This window comes from Mesoplodon densirostris, chromosome 13 (genome assembly GCF_025265405.1).
Source record: "Mesoplodon densirostris isolate mMesDen1 chromosome 13, mMesDen1 primary haplotype, whole genome shotgun sequence".
In the NCBI taxonomy this organism is placed as follows: domain Eukaryota; kingdom Metazoa; phylum Chordata; class Mammalia; order Artiodactyla; family Ziphiidae; genus Mesoplodon; species Mesoplodon densirostris.
The window spans coordinates 30,946,237-30,966,703 of NC_082673.1; the positions used below are offsets into that span (position 1 = coordinate 30,946,237).

General features: G+C 35.5%; 1 protein-coding gene across 1 annotated transcript in view; it reads right to left on the reverse strand.

The window, feature by feature from the left end:
- MMP16 (matrix metallopeptidase 16) overlaps positions 1-20,146 on the reverse strand; it is a 349,628-nt gene extending 329,482 nt beyond the window's left edge. The window contains exon 1 of the mRNA XM_060115643.1: positions 19,550-20,146. Within this exon, the coding sequence (XP_059971626.1) occupies positions 19,550-19,681 (132 nt within the window). The 5' untranslated portion in view covers positions 19,682-20,146. The remainder of the gene's footprint in view (positions 1-19,549) is intronic.
- Between the last annotated feature and the right edge of the window lie 321 nt (positions 20,147-20,467).

The window sequence follows — 20,467 nt, forward strand, 5'->3', positions numbered from 1 at the left end:
TTAACCTAAGGCTTAAACCCAACCTTAAGCCTCTTGGCTTTGTGTTTTCTCAATCACACTAGCTCAAAATCTACTTCATTTATTCTAATTTCTGTTTTTGTTATACAGAGAAATCTGTGCATGATGACTATTCTTACTCCTTTTCCACTGAAACTTCACTCCAAATAGGTAACAATGCTACAGCAGAAGGCACATCTTAATCCTAACTTGTCCAGAGAAATGGAGGGAAGATGGATGACAATGAAAAGAAAAGGGAAGTGAGGGCCTCCCTGGTGGCGCAGTGGTTGAGAGTCCGCCTGCCGATGCAGGGGATACGGGTTCGTGCCCCGGTCCGGGAGGATCCCATATGCCGCGGAGCGGCTGGGCCCGTGAGCCATGGCCGCTGAGCCTGTGCATCCGGAGCCTGTGCTCCGCAACGGGAGAGGCCACAACAGTGAGAGGCCTGCGTACCGCAAAAAAAAAAAAAAGAAAAGAAAGAAAAGGGAAGTGAAAGATAGTCAAGAAGGTAAATGCATGTGTGTTGGGGTTGGGCAGCTGGGAATAAAGGAGGGGAGGGGAAGACAGATAAAAGGGAAGAGCAGAAAGAAAAGAAAAAGGATAAATCAGTTCACCTGTTTTAGACCTCTATTGCTGAAGTTCTGTCCAACATGCCTTCTCAGTTTTCTGTGCAAAGTGCTATTCTTCCACTATACAATTGTACTGTGAGCTGTCATTCATGGACCCCACAAACTACCTCCAGCTACATACAGGAATAGCCATGTGATTCAAACTGGGCTAATCAGAAAACTTCTTTAGTGTTTTTTCATAGTTGAGCTGGAAGTGTATGCATATGGACAGAGCGAAGTTATTTTCTCCCAGAAAGGTGATAAAGAAAAATGGTTTCCAGCTGATAGAAAACCCACACCACATGGAGAAAAATAATCTGCAGCAAGAGAGAATAAAGCCAACCAAGAAAGAAAAGCAGAGATGTGGGTAAGAGAGAAAGCTCTTCACAGGTCTCAGCTTTAAGATCTCTGCAACTGCCCCAGGCTGGCTTGGTCAGCCCTTCTCCACAATTTGTGAACTCTGCTAGTATTTTCCAATAAACCTCCTCTATCACTCAGGTAGTTCAAATTGGCTTCCTTTGCATGAACTAAAGTCCAGAATAAAAGTCTAGAATAAAATGCCCAAATTCCATCACAAAATTAATCAATCAATCCATTTGTTGTTTTCAGAAAATGATTTTTGTCTACCAAACCACTGTAATATTCATGGAAATACTACAATAAATAAGTCAGAGAGTCAAACTTTCAAGGAAACTATAGGAAATATTAAAAGAAAAATCATACTAAAATCAAAAAAAGGGTGAAGAACCTTAATAATAAGACCAAATTTCAATTTCTTGTCATGCTAAACATGCTGTGTACTCACCATCAATCTTAATCTAAAGGCAATATACAGAGGTTCTAGAAGTAACTATCCTGGAAAGAGTGACTAGGATTTTAATTATTTTAAAGGCTAATGATTGACAATTGAAAACAAATGGGTCTTCGTTTCCCCTAAAGTCAGAATAAAGACAATGTGTCTAGTATCACAATAATTACTTAATACTGCTCTGGAAGTCAATTACCCAAAGGAATGAATTAAAGAAAAAATTGAGGAGGTAAAATTATCTTTAAGTATAAATGGCATGACCATGTACCCAGACACCTCAAGAGATTCTACAGAAGAATTATGTGATACAATATGATGATTTAACAAGGTGGTTATTTGAAATTAATATATAAAAAATCATTAGCTTTTCTTTAAATAAAAATCATTTGGTAAATATAGTAGAAGTTCCCATTCTAAATAGCAACAACAAAAAAAGGAAAAATAAATTAACTACATGCCTATGGAAAGTTGCAAAACATTACTGAAGGGAATAAGCAAAATAGCTTGGTATTTTCCCAGGAAAATTTAAATAAATCAGTGGGAAAAACTGTGTTCAGAAATAGGCTAAGATATATGTAAAAATTAGTATATAATAAAGGCAGCATTTAAATCAGTAAAAATGTCATAGGTTGAATTACTAGTCCCAATTCTTCACTCCTCCTACATCCACACCCTTGCCCTGGCCTCATCAGAGGCAATGTGCACATCTGATCTCCTTGACCTTGGGCCTTGTCAAGAAACCAACTTGCTTTAGGTAAAAGAATTTGGTCAGAAAAGACCATGTGCTAGTTACAAGGATAAGAACTGATGTGGTTGCTTGTTCTCCAGCACCTTTGCCAACACCAAGGGAACATGTTTCCATATGCCTCTGGTTCCAAGAGCATGTGTGGCATATACAGCACAGCTGCCCTCACCAAGCTATATGAAAACAAGATGTCTTCAGCCTTTGGATCCATCAAACCTAATCAAATTTGTCTTAAGCCACTGTATTTTATAGTTATTAGTTCTCAACAAAACCTATGTGATATACAAGAAAAGACTACTACTCAGTCTATACTGCCGAAGCACCTATTAATCAATTTTGGGGAAATCATGAGTTATATTCAAATTTTAGTGCCTGTACCAAAAGTATTTTATGCAAATCAAAGATTTAAACAGAAAAAAAAAAAAGACAGAAAGAAACAATTGTTTTTAAAAACAGATTTGAAATGCTGGAGACTTTTTGAAGCATGATACAAAACTAAAAGCCATAATATATATGACTAATTAACCTGAAAAAATAAATTAGCAAACCCAAAACATATTAAATTCATTTTATTATGTATGACAGAGAAAGTGTCAATTTTCTTAATAAATATGTATAAAGCTTTTTAAATCAGTAAGAAAAGAAGACAAAGAATGGTAGGGAAACATTTCTTAAAATATATATATATATATATATTTATTTATTTATTTCTCTCTCTCTCTCTCTCTCTCTCTCTCTCTCTCTATATATATATATATATATATATATATATTTTTTTTTTTTTGCATACGCTGGCCTCTCACTGCTGTGGCCTCTCCCACCGTGGAGCACAGGCTCCAGACGTGCAGGCTCAGCAGCCATGGCTCACAGGCCCAGCCGCTCCACAGCATGTGGGATCTCCCCGGATCGGGGCACAAACCCGTGTCCCCTGCAGCGGCAGGAGGACTCTCAACCACTGTGCCACCAGGGAAGCCCTAATTAAAATATTTTTAAGTGCCAAATGTTTTTATTAGTTTAAATTTGTACAAAAATTAATTTTTCACCCGTCAGATTTGGAAAAAAATTTATAAGTACTGGTAGGTGTGTGTGGAATCAATAATGCTAAAGCATTCTTGATAAAGATTAAACTGATGTATTTTGGGGGTCACAATTTGGCAAAATACACCAAAATTATAAATAAATATAGTCATTAATGCAGCAATTCCACTTCCAGAAATTTTATTTGTTAAACTCACACAAGCTTAGGTAAGCATACTATATTACTGTTTATAATAGAAGTAACCTTGAAAATGACCTAATTATCCAGCAATAGGCTATAATTCAATAAATTACCATATATGTAAGTTATAAATTAAGTATGAGGTTGTTCTTTATGTACTGATAAGAAAAATTCACCAAAGTGTATTGTTATGTTAAAATGTATAGAATATTTTAAGTAATGTATTTCCATAAGAAGGGAAGAAAGAAGGAATGCAGGAAAGAATGCATTATGTGTGTCTAGAAGGTTTCTGGAAATTACTCAAGTAACACAGAGAAAAGAAAACCAGGTTTTCAAAAAAAATAAATGCAACTGAAAACACTTAGGCAGATGGCTGTCCTCAACTAATAGAAAGTTTGCCATTCCTAATATGATGCTATAATAGAAGACTCATTTTTCTTTTTAAGTGCAAAAGTAAGTAAATAATGGACTGTTTCATATTCAGAAGACTATATTTCCTCTCCTCCTAAGGAAGATGTAATCCAGACAGACAGTACATGTATCAATGAAAGACTGAAGAAAGTCTTGTATTTTTCCTGTTCTTATCCTGCCAATCAACAATATGCAGGGGTTCAGCAAGAGAAAATCCATCAAATTTTAACATCTCTTGAGTCAGTTCTTCACGTGTCTTCAATATTGTGCTTGTTAGAATACTAAAGATGATCTAATTTTAATGTTAGTTATTTAAGAGAAATTCAAATTATTATCTGATTATTCATTCTTAGGTTTTACATGCTAATGGATGCAAAAGTTGACAGCATATCAATTTATTTCTCATCCATGTAGCTAAAAGAGGTATTGAAATAATTTAAGATGTTCCATGAAATACAAGTAAAATTGTTTTTGCTCTTAATATCCTTTTGGGGAAGTTGCCATTTATTAATAGTAGTAACTACAACTGGAGTCACTGAACCAGAACAAGGTTATTTTCCTTTTATATTTTCCCTACATGTTCTGATACACCCCTCTGAAAACAAAGACCAATTTTACATTTTTTTTGATGCTAAGCTAATAGGTATTTATAGAAATGTTCTATCAGTGGAATAAGATAAAAAACACTTATTTATACCAGAAACACTGATGCAATGTAATGATGATAACTAGAAAAAATTCCAGGGGTCCAGTCTACTCACTAGTTAACCATTAATCACTAAGATAAATATGGCCTTTTATTATTAGAAGTTAAATATATTGAATAAAGTAACTAAAGTAAATGTAAGATATACACACCATATTTTCACCTAGTATGGACAAAATGAGTTAAAGGAACAGATAACTATTGAAATGGATCATAAGATGTCAGATAAACTATAAAATTAACACCTATGAATAGGGATGATGTAACCCATTCATTCCTCCATCACATATCTGCTGAGCTCTCAACTTTTTGCATGGCAGCATTAGGCTTATGGCATACAGTAGTGGTGACCAAGGCAGATATACTCTGTCTCATAAAGTTATAATTTACCATGAGAGATATTAATTTATTACACACAAACAATTTACAACAGATTATTTGTACATGGATTTAATGTAATACAGCAAATTTAACCATATGCTCCAGGCAAAAAGAGAGAAAAATTACTTAATTCAAGTCTCCTTAAATTTCTCCCCCAGAAAACATGAGTTTGGCCTATATGGTTCCAAAGACAGGAAGACCAAAATTCAAAGGTGCTGAGAAACAGAAGTTGATACTTGGCTTCTGCATGTCCATGTGTCAAGTCATAGCAATTAATAAGCCATTTAAAGGATTTTCAACAGTAATTTAAGGGTGAGCTTTTTGTCTAAAATAAATATATCAGTATCTAACTTTGAGGGAAGGTAAATCACTCTGTATAATTATGAAAGGTACTTTGAAGAATAAGAAAAGTTTTTATAAATGCATAATGGGCTCATCTTCTCATGGGGGTAAAGATGGGAATTAGGGAAGATCAGATAATGTTTGCTGCGCACTGAAGAATCTGTAGAAGGGTGGGAAATAAATGAAAAAGTTGAGCATTTTGATGAAGACTCCAAGGAAGACGGATCTTGGTATCTAGGAGGAAAAGAAATTAACAGTATAGCTGCTGATACAGTGGTTCTCAAAGTTTGATCCAGGAACTTCTGTGGGTCCTAAAACTCTTGCAGGAGTCAGCTAGGTCAATAATATTTTTACAGGATATTATTTGCCTTTTCATTCTCATTAGCTTGCAATTGACAGTAGTGTTGACCAGGGCTACATGATTTATAATTTTGCAAGTGTGAATGCATAAACAAATATGAGAGTAATATTCCATTTTGTGTGTGCGTTTTTTTTTTTTCTTCCTTATCCATTCATCTGTCGATCAACATTTAGGTTGCTTCCATGTCTGGCTATTGTAAATAGTTCTGTCATGAACACTGGGGTACACGTATCTTTTTGAATTGGAGTTTTCTCCAAATATATGCCCAGGAGTGAGATTGCTGGAACTTGTGGTAACTTTATTTTTAGTCTTTTTAATGAATCTTCATACTGTTCTACATATTGGCTACACCAATTTACATTCTCACCAACAGTGTTGGAAGGTTCCTTTTTCTCCACATCCTCTCGAGAGTTTATTATTTGTAGACTTTTTAATGATGGCCACTCTGACTGGTGTGAGGTGAGACCTCATTGTAGTTTTGATTTGCATTTCTCTAATAAATAGCAATATTGAGCATCTTTTCATGTGCCTGTTGGCCATCTGTATGTCTTCTGGTGAGAAATGTCTGCTTAGGTCTTCTGTCCATTTTTTGATTGTGTTGTTTTTTTGATATTGAACTGCATGAACTGTCTGTATATTTTGGAAATTAATCCCTTGTCGGTAGCAATATTTGCAAATATGTTCTTCTAGTCTATAGGTTGTCTTTTTGTTTTGTTTATGATTACCTTTGCTATGCAAAAGCTTTTAAGTTTAATTAGTTCCCATTTGTTTATTTTTGTTTTTATCTCCATTACTCTAGGAGATGGATCCAAAAAAAAATATTGTTTCAGTTTATGTCAGTGTTCTGCCTATGTTTATCTCTAGGAGTTTTATAGTATCTGGTCTTACATTTAGGTCTTTAATCCATTTTGAGTTTATTTTTGTATATGGTGTTAGAGAATGTTCTAATTCCATTCTTTTACATGTAGCTGTCCAGTTCTCCCAGCACCACTTATTGAAGAAACTGTCTTTTCTCCATTGTATATTCTTGCCCCCTTTGTCATAGATTACTTGACCATAAGTGTTTTGATTTATTTCTGGGCTTTCTATCCTGTTCCATTGATCTATATGTCTATTTTGTGCCAGTGCCATACTGTTTTGATTACTGTAGCTTTGTAGTATAGTCTGAAGCCTCAGCTCTGTTCTTCTTTCTCAAGATTGTTTTGGTTGTTTGGGGCCTTTTGTATTTCCATGAAATTTTTAAATTTTTTTGTTCTCAGCCACAAGAAAGAATGAAATAATGCCATTTGCAGCAACATGGATGGACCTAGAGATTATCATACTAAGTGAAGTAAGTCAGACAGAGAAAGAAAAATATCATATGATATCACTTATATGTGGAATCTAAAAAATGATACAAATGAACTTATTTACAAAACAGAAGTAGACTCATGGACAAAGAAAGCAAACATGGTTACCAAAGAGGATAGCTTAAGAGTAGGGGGAGAGATATATTAGGAGCTTGGGATTAACATACACACACTACTATATAAAAAATAAACAACAAGGACCTACTGTATACTATAGGGAACTATATTCAATACCTTGTAATAACCTATAATTGAAAATAATCTGAAAAAGAATTATATACATATACATATATATATATATATATATATATATGACTGAATCAATTTTCTGTACAGCTGAAACTAACAGAGCAGTTTGTAAATTAACTATACTTCAATTTAAAAATGGTTAAAATAAAAGAAACAAATATGAGAATCCAGCTATCTTTTGTTAATCCAGATATTAAAGGTATTTGGAGAAAAGTAAAACAATATCTTTTTTCTTACTATTGCTCTTTTGTAAAATGTGCTTTTCATAAAAATATGTTATCTATGTTAATATATTAAGTTAATTATTATTGTTTTACATGAACTTCTAAATAAATATTTTTAAACTTTCTCAGGTTTATTTGTCTAGAACTATAAACATAGACAGATAAAAATCACACAATAAAAACTTTTGCGGGTTTTCAATAATTTTAGGCTTGTACGGGGATCTTTAGTTCAAGTGCTGTGCTAAATCACAGGACTCAATAGATAAACTTTGAGCTATGAGGCTAGAAAGAGGGGTGGGGTCTGATCATGAGAGGTTGTACAGACCATGGGATAATACAGTATGTCCAGACTGGATATAGAGGCTCAAAGTAGGGCTGTAGCCAAGTACATATGAGAAATGAACAGACCAAAGATGTATGTTATAGAGAGAAAAAAAAAAAAAGACAACTGATTAGAAGTAACGAGTAAGGGGCAGGAAGTTGGGGGATTGGTGCCCACTTTTCTCGCATGAACACACATGTGGTAGGTGGTGCCAAGTGATGGAAATCATTGAAGGAGGAAAGTTTAGACAGGTTGATATTTCTCCTCTTTATGTATTGTGTCTTCCTGCTTTTTTGCGTGCTTGGTAATTTTTTTATTATTGGATGTCAGACACTGTGAATGTTAACTTGTTGAGTGCTGGATTTTTGTATTCCCATATGTCTTATTGAGTTTTGTTGTGAAAAACAGTTTAGTCACTTAGAAAAAGGTTGATCCTTCAAGATCTTGCTTTTAAGACTTTTTAAGCAGAACTAGAGCAGTTTTCAGTCCAGGGATTTTTTTTTCCCACTACTGGAGCAAGATGCTTCTGAGTACTCTACCCAACACCCTGTAAATGATGAGGTTTTCCAGTGTGGCTGGTGAGAATGGGCACTATTCCCAGCCCTGTGTGATCTCCAGGCATGGTCCCCTCTGATCCTGTTGGTTGATTCTTTCTCTGGCCTCCACTAGTTACTTCACAGGAATGTGCAGATCACTTCTTAATTGAATAATCAAGGGAAATGCTCTTCAGATCTCCAGTACTCTCTCTCTCTGCAGAATTCTCCTTTCTGGTATTCTGACCTGTGAATTCTAAACTCCTTGGTTTCTCCATACTCCCAGCTTCATCTCCTTAACTCGAGGAGCCTGTGTGGCTCAACCTGGTTCTGCCTTCCCTGTACTATCACCTGGAAACCCTCTCTATGAACTAAATTGATATAATCATAGGGCTCATCTTGTTTGTTTCCCATCTTTTGGGGATGACTGTCCTTCACTACCTGATGTCCGGTGATTTAAAAACCACTGTTTCATATGTTTGTCTTTTGTTTGTTTGTTTGTTTATTTCAGCAGGGGAGAGTAAATCAGAAGGCTATTACTTATCTTGACCCATTATCCTTTACCTCTTTAATCTCAGAACAACCCTTGAGTTGAGTATTATTACCTCTATTTTACACATGAGGAAATAAATAGTAACTTGGCTCACTCAAGTTCACAGAGCTTTGGTGACACAGCTAAGATTTTTAAGCATTCCTTCCAAAGTTCTTGCGTATAACCATTATGATATACTGCCTATAGAGAAAGTGAGAGATACATGAATGGATACTTAACACTGAGAATGTTTTATAAAGTCACCTTTGTAAATTGGTTTAGAAATAGTCTTTCCTTAAAAGGTTAATAAATGAACTAAGGGAGGCTTGAAAGCTATATACAGCAACAATCTTAAGGACTGAAGAATTTTTAAAACATCCTTAGGTCAACCACCAAGATGAAGTTTCCATTGCCTCTACAATAAAGACAATAACCAGATAGCAGGCCTATTCTCAAACAGCGAGTTCTGAGGCACCTCATCCACCTCTGAAATGATCTACCTCTGAGTAAGTTCTCTTTTACATTAAAATAAAGAAGTATATTAGAAATGATCAAATTTATCTGTTTCCTTGTAGCTTCTACCCAATCAAAGCAATATATAAAAATAACAAACACCAGAACTCATGCCAGTCAGCAGCAATATACATACATATTCTTCCCCAGCAGGGCACTGGAACACAGATCTAACAGGTTTTCCTTTACATGTTCTACTCTTTTCATCTTGGAATGTAATCAAATCTTCCTGAAACCTTTGTAAGTCACATTTAATGTGACAACATGCAACATGACAAATAGCTGAGGAATGAGATATTATGATTAATTTAATGTTACATATAATTAAGATTATGCCACATTTAGTATTATATGCAATTTAACATAGGTTACCAATTTTCTATAAGTAAAAAATCATAAAGGGTATTAAACAGTAAATTTATATTGAGCACCAAATAATCACTCTTGAATCAACAAATCAAATCAACAACAGTCTGTTAAGTTTTTACTCCAGGTAAGTCTCTATACTAGGATAGACCTAGCATTTTCTTTATGCATGTCAATTATTTCTTTCCAGTTTGGAATATAAAAGATGTGAGCAATGGAACTGGACTACTCTGTCCCTACTGGGAACCTGGGAGTTATTTCTTGCCTGTATTTACTTGGTTAGGACCCTGGGCTCCATAGCCAACCTGCTTGCTTTGATTCTGGGCTATTCCACTTCAGGAAAATTCAGGGGTAGGTGGCCTTGGCAAGTTCCTCAACCTCTCCTTGCCTCAGATTCCTCATCTGTGAAAGAGAAATAGTAGTGCTATCCCACAAGATTGTAATAAAATTTAAATGAGTTAAAATATATGAAGCACTTAGAACACTATCAGGCACATAGCAAATGCTCAACCAGTGATAATTAACTCTGTTTTTCTTATCATTAAAATAAGGTGTTCAGTGAAATCAATTCCAGGTATTTCTATTCTACTGGTTATTTGGACCTTGTCTAATTAGAATATAATGCTGACACATAATTGTTTCTATATTCCCGGTTATCTGTAGGAATGAAAAAAAAAAAAAAACTGAGATATACCCTTTTCTTACCTAAGAAAGAGATTGCTTGGGATTGTCTCAATGCCGTCATTACAAAACCTGTGCTATAGACAAGCAATAAAGATCACAAACCCATTTTATGAATGGTCAAAATAAGCCAAAGACTGTTCTAGTAATTTACTTGATTCATCCACGGGACTAACAAACGATTTCACTCCATCTACATACAGGAGGAAGTTAGCAAGTTCTATGAATAGAGCTGTTGTAATATTAAAACACACAGATGTCCAAAAGAGTTTTATCTGTAACTGGGAGTGAGTTTTTGTAAGCTGGTTATCAATTTCATATAAATCATTGAGTGTACATTTGACTCTGGAAGTTCTTTGAATTTATTCTGCCTTATTCAAAATGAAAGAGGGAAGAGTAAAAAATGTGGCTTCTTGTAAAATTTTACCCAATTTCCAAGCTTGGTGTCCTGTAATATATCTAGAATAAAAAGTCCCTCAAGACTCCAACTAGAAGAAAAAGTAGGACCACAAGAAGGAACTGGCTTGCAATTGTTTAAAGAGAGAATGAATACACAGACATTAGAAACCTAAAACAAATTCAAATTTCTAATTGCTATAAACAATGAGAAACTATTAACACATGATATGAATTCAAGAGTGAAAATTTCCCATGGAAAAAATTCTTCCACTGATGTCACTTAGGGTCTGACTGCATCAGGACCTGCAGAGGCACAGGCCTGTATTCCACTGACATCACCTCAGGTGCATACAATTTGGGGACATGAAATAAAGTTCATAAAAGTATCCAGCTTCCTTAAAACCATGGCAGTTTATTCCCCCATAACTTGAGCATGACTAAAACAAATACTGTAAAATTCCATCCCATTGAGTAGTTTATTTGGTCATTTGAATACATCACTCTAAGGACTATCTCTCCTGAGAATATCTGTCTGTGGGGCCACGGCTTACTTCGTATATCCATATTTCACTTAATTGACTAAATTAAAGACTTTAAAAAATCTGAATAATGCTTGTAAGTGGATTATAATATCTTAATTAAATATTGGCATTCCCCAATACATTAGTGACTGCCCCCTTTTTAATCCCCACTAATCTGGTCAACTGAAAACATATTTGAGGTTCCTATTAAATGTAAAGCACTATTTGACACTTTTGTGGCTTATTTCTTACATATTTTTAAAAGATAAAGAGGTAAAACCTATATTTTAAAATATGCTTTCATCAAAAAATATTTATTCAATAAATTCCCCTGGTAAACATTAAAAAATAAAATAACAGTCTGACAAGCATTTAAAAGTGGATTTTTGCTATATATCTAAAAGGCATAATCAAATTAGATTTACCCCACCTCTAATCTGTAAGACTACAATTATTTCATTTTCATTTTAGTTAAAATGAGAATACCAAAAGCATCTACAGTTACTACGATGTAAAGTGTCTGACCTATTCTACACTTAAAAGGGAGATATAAAGCCGTCCTACATTGTAACAATCTTTGTCATATTGTCATGCCCAGAACTCCTCCCAAACTCCCCCAGAAGTGTTCATTTCCTTCTTAGTTCATCAAATATGTAATAACCGGTACCAAGTGGCTATTAGTAAATCTAAGTCACACATTAAATTGTGAATAGTTCATTGATTTCCTTAAGCTCTCTATGATTGGCTATGATTCATTTTAAGACATCTAATTGCACCTACTGGCCTTGATTTTTAAACCAAGGTCTACCATTGGAATCTTTAAACGGCTCAATAGCTCCCTCTAGCCTCCTTTTATATACTACACCCACAAGTCACAATCAAAGATTAGGAGCCTATAGTGGGATTACTCTTACTCTCTTGCCTAAACTTGTTATGTGGCTCAAGATATTCCACTGATCCAAACCCAAGGATGCACAATGCCAAATGGTAGTGGTGAGACACTAAGACAAAGAACATCTATTCAGAGTGCTAAATGATAGGAAGCAACAATCAAATATGATTACATGAATAACCTCAAAATCTATAAATGACTTTCCCAAGGAAAGAAGGCAAAAGAAAACAAGTTGAGTGTCACATATTTTAATTTAGTAGTTTACCCTTTTAACCTGGAATATTTTTGCTGTTTGCATAGCTGCATATTTCATAAAACAAATGCAGTCTGATTTTTCACGTTCAAAATCAAATGTGTTGTGAAGAACAAAAATAACCCTCAAAGAGCCAGGCGCCAAAATTATTTTCCACGGTGGGCAAAAGGGACATACAGTATAAGTACTTCATTTCACTATAAAATGTGTGTATATTTTTTATATATAGATATAGATGGATTTGAATTTTGAGACCCTCCCCCCAAAAACTTTTGATTTCATTCCAACTTGCCTTTTTATGATTGAAGTACAATTTGTAGATGACACATATTTTTCAAAATAACATCAAGCCATGTTTTTAACATTAAATTTTTAAAGTTTGCTACCTTGGCAAAAAATTGATTTTAAAATTACATATAATTTGCTGCCAGTGTTTTTACTACTCAGCAGAAGGCTAGGATAGTTTCCAAAATGGAACACCCTGTGTCACTACAGAAGATAACAAATGTTAGATTTAAGTTGTACATTCTGTATTTATTCATGATAGGCACTTCAGAAAGAAAAAATATGAACATTTGTTAGCCAGTTGCCCCAAAATTTACAGGACAAATATGTACATTTTCTCCTTTTGGCTATATAAATTAAAGCTTGGAGGTTCATACGATAGAACTTCAAATTTGGAAATGGCCTTAGTGAGAGGTTAGTTCAATTGTCATTTTGCCAAAGATCAAGGCTATGTTAGTATAAGAACCAAAGTTAAAGGCCACGTCCCTTGACCCTCTGTCCTAGGGCTACATTATACTATATTGCTAGTTATCTTCTATTCCCAATGTTACATGCACAAGTTATTTTATTTTAAATTTCTTGGTCATTGAATAAACCACTTTAATATCATTTCCTGCCCATCCTCCTCCTTCCCTTATTAACTAAAAGAAAAAAATGCCTATTTTATGGTCTGAATTTGGGGTATAACATAGAGCTGGTCTAAATTATATATCAAATCCTACTCCTAATGTGAATAGGAAGCACTTGGGCATTGAGCCAGTTAAAATAAACAGGCTCATTGAATCATAAAGGCCTATTTCTTTTCCATGGTATTAGAAGAAAAGATAAACAGATTTCAGCAAATTCAGTCTTATAAAAGAAGGTGTGAGCTGAACTTGACATTCTATGATAGTAACAGATGATGAGACAAAATGTGAAAATCACATTCCTGAACTAAACTAAGGAAAACCCACAGGAAGAAAATGTACTGACGTTAGCTTGGTTGACTTTCAGTATATTACATTTTGTAAAAATTAAAAAGTATTAAAATAAAATCTTCCTAGACCAGCTGGTATATCCTAACCTGATAGACTTTCTGTAATTAGATGCTATCATACCTTTGAATCAGCATTTATTTTTACTAACAATACAGTATGGAGTATTTAACTATGAGAAGGCATGTTCCTGTCTGTCCACTATCTATCTACCTAATATGATATACATGTATTCATTTAATCAGCAGAACAACCCCTATGATACAAGTACTGTTAGTATCTCCATTTTACAGATATGTACACTGAGGCTCACAGAGGTTATCTTTCCTGTTATTGACTTAACAATTAACTTGCAAGTAAAAGGGCTGGGATTAAAATCCAGGCAATCTGGTGACAAAATATGAGCTCTTTTTTTTTTTTTTTAATTTAAGTATAGTTGATTTACAATGTTGTATTAATTTCTGGTCTATATATATATATATATTCCATTTCGGATTCTTTTCCATTATAGGTTATTACAAGATATCAAATATAGTTCCCTGTGCTATACAGTAGGTCCTTGTTGTTTATCTATTTTATATATGGTAGTATCTATTAATATCAGACTCCTAATTTATCCCTCCCCCTTCCTTTCCCTTTTGGTAATGATAAATTGAATTTCTATGTCTGTGAGTCTGTTTCTGTTTTGTAAATAAGTTCATTTGTATCATTTTTTAGATTCCATATATAAGTGATACCATATGATATTTGTCTTTCTCTGTGATTTGCTTCACTTAGTATAATAATTTCTAGGTCCATCCATGTTGCTGCAAATGGCATTATTTCATTCTTTTTTATGGATGAGTAATCAGAATTCATGCTGTTAATCACTATACTATACCACAATAAAAAAAATATTTGATGAATATAATTACATTCACAGATATTTAAAATGAATTGTGATGGAAAGTAACATGAAAAATGACTTTCTCAATTTGAAATATATGTGCTGAAGGGTCAGAAAGCTCCTGAAGATGCACAATGAAATCAGTCTTTCTCTTTTGACACTGAACAAATTTAACTAATTGATTTAAATGTTCAATGTCCTTTTTTGGTCCAGAAATAATTTCAGTTCGTCATTTGCCAAGTATTATGAACAGGTACATTTTGAGTAGTATCTGGGGGTAGGTCAGGCAGAAAAATAAATTTACCTAAAATAATTGATTAATCCAACTTAAGAGAAAATAATTATACCACTGAACAAGTGCATTAATTTTTTCTTATGTTAATCACCTGAAATAGCATGAATAAGAAAAAGTATAAACTTTAAATCTATCACTTGTAACCTGACTCTAGAGATTAAAAAGCTGTTATTGAACCCAACTCTATTCTTATTTGATAGGGATGAAGAGACTGAAAGTGAAAACCCAGCTGTACAAAGGGATGGACTTGGATGGTTATTCTCTGTGGATTTCTCAGGGGTAGTATGAGACAATCTACCTCACTGGTATAGGCTCATTAGTAAGGATTTCATGAATAACCCTAGATTTGGACAGCCTGACCAAGCAATTCTGAACAGAGAAGTGCACAGTTAAGATGGAACACACAGGAAAAGCTGAAGAACCTGAGGACTAGTGAGTCTTCTGGCCTCTTGGTCAGAGTTCTTGGCTCTTATGATATTCTGAATGGTCAGCAAACTTGGGATTCCAAAGCATGGAATGTTACTGCAGTTTAAAAACCTTTGTGAATCAGTTATGCAGCCCCTGCTATTGACCAGTACAAAATTGCTACAATGGAGAATTATAGGATGTAGTCAGAATCCCTTACTCAAGGAGACGGAATCCCTTACTCAAGGTCAATAGCCCCTGCTATTGATCAGTATATAATTACTACAATGGAAAATTATGGAATGTAGTCAGAATCCCTTACTCAAGGAGACTGACCAGATCACGTTGTCACCATCCTTCCATGAGCAAATACATTAATGCATTTGATTATTTAAGCAAGTAGAAAATAAGAGATATGAGAAAAGATCCCAACATCTGACATTTTAAAATCTGTAAAATATAATTTTTTATCTCTGAAATGTCTCACCACTAATTCCTGCTAAGGTGATATGCAGTACAAAGCTAATCCAAGGAAACTCTGAACTTTTAGGTAGATTCAGATAAACCTGACAATGGTGAACAAATACTAAATCAGTTAAACACTGCAAGAAAAATGTAGGAGGGTTGCACTCACAATTCATAGTATTTGTCATAAAACAGCCTTCTGAAACCTAGAATCTCTTTTCTTTCTTTAACAAAGAAATGAACAAAATCAATTTTTGTTTTATCAAGTTCTTTTTGTCACCAAAATTCATCTTCTCATGCTTTGATGTGTGCATCATTCAGAGTATCACATGCTTTTATTTTACCATTAAATTGGCTTAAAATATTTTTCTCACTAGAAATGTGTGCTATTCTTTAAAAAATTAAAGAATATGTTCCCATAAATATTTAACACTTGACAAACTATGAAAGTTGATGATGAAAGTTATTGATTATGAACTATATTCTGTCTTAATTTCATGACAAAAGTGTTTGCAGTGTTAAAAAAAAAAAAAATAAAGGAGTCTCAGGATCATGAGAATCCCCACTACAACAAGAAAATTATTTTAGAGACAAAATGACTCTTTAGAATATACAGATTAAATCATGATTCTTTGCTAACAATTTAGCCTCTTCTGACCAATGAACACGTCTGATTCAGACTGCTGTCCAATGACAGCAGTGTTTGAGTTTTAGTTAATATTAGCAATGTACCTCCTTTGCATCATGCTAATGATTACATACTGAAAGGCGTACTCCAAAAAATGGATCCAGTGATATACAAAAATCTTTAAACAAATGTATAGTGAAATTTTAGCATTAAACAGTGTTCTACCAGAAATATATAAGGAGGGGAATTTATTGAATCCCTTCCATAGTACTGCTTCTGGTAGTGTCTTACCCTTCTTCTTAGCTGTAAGAGATGTTCCTTTTTGCTTCTTAAATACAAAAACAAACAAACAAAATGCACTCCTTCTCTGTAATAGGCTTTCATCAGCATATTAACAAATATCTCCTGCTCTAATAATTAAAATTTTCAAATATTTATACTTTCAAAATCAGACAGGAAAGAGTTAACATGAATACCTCTACCCAACTCCCTCCCACCTAGGTGGGGAGGGAACATAGGTTTTTAAACCTTAAATTGTAGAAATGAAAAGTATAGGGGTCCCACCAATTGTGAAGCTCAGCGAGGAATAAAGCATTGTAATCTCAGTTGTCAGCATAAAAAGCATCTCTTAGAAGCTTCGCTCCAACTATAATAACTTAGTGTGTTTTCTAGAAAAAAAAAATTATGATCATATGAGCTTCATGCATGATTGATACCATTACTGTTTATTTTAAGACTGTCTTTAAGAATCAGTCAAATAAAGCAGTCTCAGTTTATGTTTTGCAATCAGAATGTGCAACACAATATAAATGCCTTTTCTGAAGATGTGATGGACTATTCTTCCCATTAGTGATTCCTACCAAAAAGAAGCATCTAATAAAAGTGAATCAGGCAGAAATTCATGTCACAAAATATCTTGTCATCCTTGTTCTTTATAGTATGCTGAATTACCTAGCAGCTATTTTTATGATTTTTAAAAAAGGAGGTTATCATTACACACCAATAAGTATATAAACACAACTAAGGATATGTTCAAATGTTTAAAAAGTCTGAAACATAATCTACTTTAAATAATTAGAAAATCTCCTTTGTATCAAATACCCTTTTTAAGGTCTCAGATGGCACACGCCTCTTATCTTTCATAATTAACTCTTTGCACTGTGTAATAAATATGGATGGAATAAGTTAAATACTCTAAAAATGGAAGAAAAAACCCTCTCTTTTCCATGGACAATTTTTAACATGTATCTTGAAGAAAGAGACGAAATTACAGAAATTCGAAATACAATATTTTTTAGCAAAATCATAACTTTTTCTCCCATAATAATATCTTATTGAACTGATTGAGGGATTCAAACTATGAAGAAATACACACACATTTTATTTAGGCTCAAAAAGGAAAGCTAATGATCATCAATACACTTATGTTATCCCAATAATCTCTGAAAGCAAATCTAAGACTTTCCCAAAGCAGGTGGCCATGAATCCAGGCTCTCCCTCCCTCTTCAGATTGAGCAAGATAAAAACTAGCCCCTACTTTTAACACCTCCCCCACACCCCACATCACCACCATCACCACCACGACCAATCTGAAGCAATAGGCCCTTCTGTTTATAACCTTATAAATAACAGCTTGCCACTTTCATTCCTCTAGTCTATGAACTGCTAACTTTTTTTTCATTTCCATATTAAATTATCTCTTGATTTAAACGTTAGAAACAAAAATCCATCTGTGGCGTACAATTCCAACAGTTCAAATTTGCAACGAAGAAAAGTCTGGACTAACCAGACTTACCTATCCATCTCTTTTATTCAGAAAAACAAAGTTGTATTTTTCAAAGGGTTAAACAGTTTTGGTTTGAATTAGGGTTTTGGTGTAATATAATCATACTTAATATCTATAAACTTAACTCTTGATAATGGTTCTTACTTTTTCAAATACTTTGTTTCTCTATTAACCATCACTTATTACATGTAGTACTAAGAACAGTTTATACAGAGAAGTATATTCAGAATATGCCCTCACATATGGCATTTATTATGCACACTTTGTATATAAATCTGTTACATGAAACACGTTCAAATACTGTGCAACAGGTTCTGCTGTTGTGTAAACACACACACCCAACAAAATGAAAATAAGCTTTAAAGAATCAACAATATAGGGGGAAAATATCACATTATTCTTCAGAGACTTAATAATAATTCTTTTGAGGTGACAGAAGATCTAACCAAAAGGAATATATTTTACTAAGACCCTCTTATTGTCTTTGTATTCCACCGTGTAGGTGATAAACTGGTTAGAGCCCAGGTGTATACAAGCTTCCATTGATTTATTGCATGTTACTGGCTTTAGTGCTGAGTTGATGACAGGAAAAGTACTTTGGCAAAGGTCTGACAAGTCGTTATCCTTAAGTTCCCTTTTGCTTTGTGTCTGTCTGTTCCCAAAGCTATCAAAGTAAAGCAAATGATAGTCTAAATCCTCTACGTTTTGCCATGAGAGTGTGAAATCAAATTGTAAGACACACCTCAGAACTATTACATTGGGCCACATTTATTTTCAATTGGCGGGGGAGGGGAAGCGAAAACACTTCAAGAGATGGATTTCATGTCCTCTGTGTAGCCAGATCTAGTTACAGTGTATTAAGTTATGTCTAAATGAGAAAAAGACTCTGTCTAGTCAAGTGTTTTATCACAAAGTAATGTTATTAAAGATATCAAGTATTCCCACGCTCTCCTCTAGATTCTTTGATTTTTAACCTCCTTTGTTAGGCACAAAACACAGGGGAAAAGATTTCAGGAACAATACCAAGGCAGCACATTTTGCCAAGCAATGAATTCTGTGTTTCCCGAGCAGTTTATTTATTATAAACTCAAACTGCTTTTATGAAACTACACGTTTGCTATATGTAGGTCTTCTAGGTCTTCGCCTCTTTCCTTGATAAGAAGCATGGATCGGCTACAATTGTGTCTTTGAGCGCGCAGCACGGTGCTTTGTGCTGCTGGGGATAACGGATTCTCAGTCTCACGCGCATCCATCACCTAAGACAGGGAAACTCAACACGGGTCTTGGCGGCTGGAAGGGAAACAATGTGTTGAGACCCTGGCTGCTGTGAGCTACAAGGATCTGACGAGTGAACGATATGTTTCAGGGAGCAGCCCAGGCAAGGGGGAAGGAAGAAAGCCCTCGTATTCTTACCTCCACATTGAAATACTGCTCCGTTCCGCAGACGGTAGCACATAAAATCCAAAGCAAGGTTTGCAAGTAAAATACCCCCGAATGATGCACGAAATCCAACCGTCTTCCAGTGCTGAATGTGAGTAAGATCATAGTGAACTGTGCTTCAATGATGGACGAGATCCCCTTCGTTTTCTCCCTCTCTCCCTTTCCCTCCCTCCCTGGTTTCCTTTCAAAAGTCCTCCGGGTGGGTAAGGATCCTGCAGGTTCACCCACAGCCCGGCAAGGGGAGGAGACAGAGGCCCCCCGCGCTCGGCAGCCCCAGAGAAGCAGCGGCTGAGGTAGAGTCAGCAGCAGCTCGCATTCACCATCCTCGTGGGCCCGCGGCCGGGAACGTGGCGCCCAAGTTCACCGGCGGTTCCGGCTCAAAGAACCGAGTCGCAGCCGCAGCAGCCGCCGCCGCCTCCAGAGGGTGCGTCCTCCTCCTCCTCCACCGCCCACTCCTCCGCCGCCGCTACCGCCTCCTGCTTCTGCGGGAAGGGCCTCGGCCGCTCCTCGCTCTCTCGCCTCTGCTTCTCCTTCCCTCCTCTCCTCGCTCCCCTCCAGAACGTTCATCCGTAATCTACATAACTCCTCCTTCCCAGGGTCTGCCTGACTCTTGGGCCCTTGGCGCGCGCGCGCACACACACATACACACACAGACACACACACACAAACACACACACATCTGCACACGAACACACTCACACAACCCGACTCGCACGCGCACGCTTCTTAAAGGAGACGGCTGGTAAAGGGGAACTGACTCTGTACCGCGCACTGAAAGTAGACAGCCCGGGAGAAGGGCCCTGAATTGAGACGTGGTCTTTAACATGCCACCCACCCCTTATCCTCGAGACAGGCACGCAAGAACCTGGGCGGCTCCATTCTTTCGTCTCG